The sequence below is a fragment of the Microtus ochrogaster genome, unplaced genomic scaffold (genome assembly GCF_000317375.1).
Source record: "Microtus ochrogaster isolate Prairie Vole_2 unplaced genomic scaffold, MicOch1.0 UNK132, whole genome shotgun sequence".
NCBI classification, from domain to species: Eukaryota; Metazoa; Chordata; class Mammalia; order Rodentia; family Cricetidae; genus Microtus; species Microtus ochrogaster.
In genome coordinates this window covers 532,294-536,236 of record NW_004949230.1, presented here as the reverse complement: position 1 = coordinate 536,236, position 3,943 = coordinate 532,294, and the positions used below count along the sequence as shown (strand labels likewise).

General features: G+C 51.0%; 1 protein-coding gene across 3 annotated transcripts in view; it reads right to left on the bottom strand.

The window, feature by feature from the left end:
- Rasal1 (RAS protein activator like 1) overlaps positions 1-3,943 on the bottom strand; it is a 31,494-nt gene that overhangs the window by 2,016 nt on the left and 25,535 nt on the right. For all 3 annotated transcript variants that reach the window (XM_005371873.2, XM_013355463.2, XM_013355464.2), the window contains 3 exons: positions 3,379-3,516; positions 3,167-3,302; positions 1,944-2,064 (listed from right to left, as the gene is read on the bottom strand). In XM_005371873.2, the coding sequence (XP_005371930.1) occupies positions 1,944-2,064; positions 3,167-3,302; positions 3,379-3,516 (395 nt within the window). The remainder of the gene's footprint in view (positions 1-1,943; positions 2,065-3,166; positions 3,303-3,378; positions 3,517-3,943) is intronic.

Here is a 3,943-nt window from a genome sequence, read left to right as displayed (position 1 = left end):
ACCATCATCATCACCACCATCACCATCATCATCACCACCACCATTACCATCATCACCACCATAACCATCATCATCATCACCACCATCATCATCACCATCATCACCACCATCACCACCATCATCACCATCGTCACCATCATCACCACAACCATATCACCACAACCATATCACCATCACCATCATCGCCACAACCATATCATCATCACCACCATAACCATCATTGTCATCATCATCACCATCACCATCATCACCACCATCACCACCATCATCACCATCATCATCACTACCATCACCATCATCATCACCACCACCATTACCATCATCACCATCATCATCACCACCATCACTATTATCATCTCAACCAATCACCACTCTGTCACCACAGACATTTCTAGAGTAGCAGACTCTACACCAAGAAGTCCACACATGAATTCATTGAATGACACAGGCAGCTTACATGAGGTGGGTACTTACCAGTAACACTGTTCTCCAGGTAAACCACAGACACACACAGAGACCAAGGAACTTGCCTAAGTCCATGCAGCGGAATAATGTCTCCTATATGTGGGAAGCTATGCGGTGTCCCTTTCACTGGATTAGCTCCTGGCCCTTAGGACAATACTGTGAAGTCAATGCCCTGTCTCCTCCTTTGCTCTCTGAGGCACAGAGAGATCACGTGATCAGCTGAACACCACACAGCCACCAACAGGCCAGGACCTGAATCCAGGCAGGTCAGTACAGATCCTTCTCTGTGGTGGCTTGGGACAAGCCTTTTGATAATAACAGAGCTCTTCAAGCCAAGAAGAGGGAAGGAGGTATCCCGAGATAACAGGGAGGTTCAGAAGCCAAATTAAATAGACCAACTGAGCCCAAGTATGGAGCCCCCCCATACTGTACGTTCCCATGTTCCCTGGGGTGGTTTGAATGAGAACAACACACCCTGGCTCATATACTTGAATACTTGGCTCCCAGTTGGGGAACTGTTTGGGAAGGATCAGGAGGTGCGGCCTTGTTGGAAGAGGTGTGTCACTAGGGGTGGTTTATGAGATTTCAACAGATTCAAACTGTTCCCTGTTAGCTCTCTCTGCCTCCTGCTTTCAGATCGAGATGTGAGCTCTCAGCTGTTCCTGCTGCTATGTCTTTGGTCCACCACCATGGACTCTAACCTTCTGAAACTTAAGCCCCCAATTAAACTGGTTTGGGTTTTTTTTTTGTTGTTTTTTGTTTTGTTTTGTTTGTTTGTTTGGCATTGCCTTGGTCGTGGGGGGGTCTTGTTACGGCAATAGAAACCTTACCTAAAACAACTCATTCTGCCTTACAGATCATTCCAAGCCCTGACATCCTGGACACCAAGGTCCCATGGCCCATGCACCTCTGAAAGTTCAGCCAGTGTACTAAAAAATGGATAAATAGGGCTGGGCTGAAGCTCAGTGGAGTGCAAAGACCCTGAGTTCTATCCCCAACACTGACAAACAGAAAAAGAAAGAAAACAGAAATACTGGGCCTGCAGCTCAGTTGGTAGAGAGTTTGCCCACCATGTCTGAGCTCGAGGCTCAGTCTCCAGCACCACATAAAACAGACATGGTGGCACACACCTGTACAAGGACAGACCCGGCATGGTGGCTCACACCTGCAAAGCCAGACCAGGCTGCAAGGCCAGACCAGGGATGGCATCACACACCTGCAAGGCCAGACCAGGCATGGCATCATACACCTGCTAGGCCAGACCCGGCATGGTGGCTCACACCTGCAAGTCCAGACCGGGCATGGCATCTCACACCTATATTGCCAGCACTGAGGAAGTACAGACAGGAGGATCAGAAGTTTAAGGTCATCTGCTACATAGCAAGTTCAAGGCTAGTCTGGGCTCCATGAAACCCTGGAGAAGGGGAATAAATGAATATGAAGAGACCACACAATGGAATGAGGCAGGTGACACCCACCTGAGTTGGTCCCGCCCCAGGAGCAGCTGGCGATACACTGCCTGGGCCTCGGCATCAGGATCCAGTGGGTCACTCCAGTCTCCCAGTGTGACAGCTGAGTGTGTGCGGCTGCAGCCAGCAGCTGAGGGTACACAGCACTGTCAAGAAAGTCTTGTTCCGAACTAGCAGTCTCTGCCCCGTTCTAGGCGCAGCTGTCATGCCGATTCCTGTGCAAACCTCTGCCACTTAGCCAAACCCCCCTGTAGCTCCTGCCTGGGTTCCAGCCTCCTCCCTGCCTCCACTCTGATTCAGAAGCTACAGCCTCACGAACTTTGACCCTGTTCAGCTTTAACTGTCAACAGCCTAGCGTCATCTGAGAAGAGAGACTCAGATACCAGGATGTCCAGATTAGCCTAACCCATGGTCACGTCTGTGGCAGATTGTGTTGATTGTTAGTTGATTCAGGCGGGCCCAGCCCACTGTGGGCAGCACCATTCCCTAGGCAGGTGGTCCTGGGCTGAGCCAGCATGCCCTGTTCCTCCTTGGTTTCTGCTTCAAATGTCTGCCCAGCTTCCCTCAGTGATGGATCATCATCTAGAAATGTAAGCCAAATTAACCCTTTCTTCCCCTACGTTGCTTTTGGCAGAGATTTTAATCGCAGAAACAGTAAGGAAGCTGACACAAACTGTATTGACCCATGGGCTTGCACCCCTCACTCACCATCCCCACTCAACTCTAGCCACTCAAGGTGACATCTCCTGGCAGCCTTCGCCAACCCCCGCCCTGGGACTGGCTGGGGCTTGGACACTCTCCAAGTCTCCGGAGCCTTCTAACACTGTGATAATTGTATTGGGGCTGGGGTGGGGGTCAGTGGTAGAGTGCTCAGGGCCAGATATTCATCCCAGCAGCAGTGTAACAACCTGTCATCCATCGTCACCATGGTTGTCACTGCCATCTAGCCTCAACAAGTCAGGCCATGTGCTCTGTGCAGCTAGTAGTAGTGGGAATGCTGGAAACAGTACTTGCGTGTAACTAGCACTATGTGCCAGATGCTGTGCATATATCAACTCAGTATCAGCTAATAGAACCAAGGAGGAAGGGCTATTCTCAACCCTGCTTCCCAGTTAAGACCGAGGAATAGAGAAAGAAACTAAGTCACTTACTCCTGGCTGCACAAGCGAGGGTGAGATGCTACTGATCGGCAGATGGGGAGGGCAGAGCCTTAGCAAACCCCCATCCCTCACCTAAGCGCTCAGCCTGCAGGCAGCAGGTCCAGCGTCCGCTGCGGAAGGCACCAGGGTGGCAGGCAGCCAGCTTGTCTTGGTTGGCCGCGCTGGCTTTACGCAGAGCCGACAGCCATTGGTTGAGGTCATTCACATTCTGCAAGGGGTAGAGGCCATCAGAACACGGTGAGACTGAACCGTGGTCCCCACCCCTGATTGTGGTGACACCTTACCTTGCACTGGAGGTAGGTGGTGTGTGGCACCCCAGTGCCATCCTGCGTCACCACCTGCATGACGTGTGGCAGTTGGAAGGCACCCTCATCCACGCGCTCCACGGCACGGATGCAGGACACTGGGATGGATGAGTGAACCTGTAGGCAGCCACAGGCAGCATCCCTTTGGATGTGGTACCAGGGGGGGCGTCACCAAGGACAGGTACTCATTCTGCATAGCTCTCTTGTGTCTTCCCCATAGTCCTGCTCTGTCACCTGCTGAGCGACTTGACTTTTCTGGGACTAAGTTTGCTTCTAGCAAAACATTAACATCACTGACACCATCATCACTAGCATCCCATAAACACCATCACCCTCATCATCACTGTGACCATCATCACTATCATCACCATAATAATCATTACCATCACCATAATCAGGATTATCAACACTACCACCAACACCAACACCACCATCATCATCACTATCATCATCACCACCATCATCATCATCACCACCATTACCACCATCATCACCATCATCATCATCACCACCATCATCATCATCACCATCACCATCATCACCA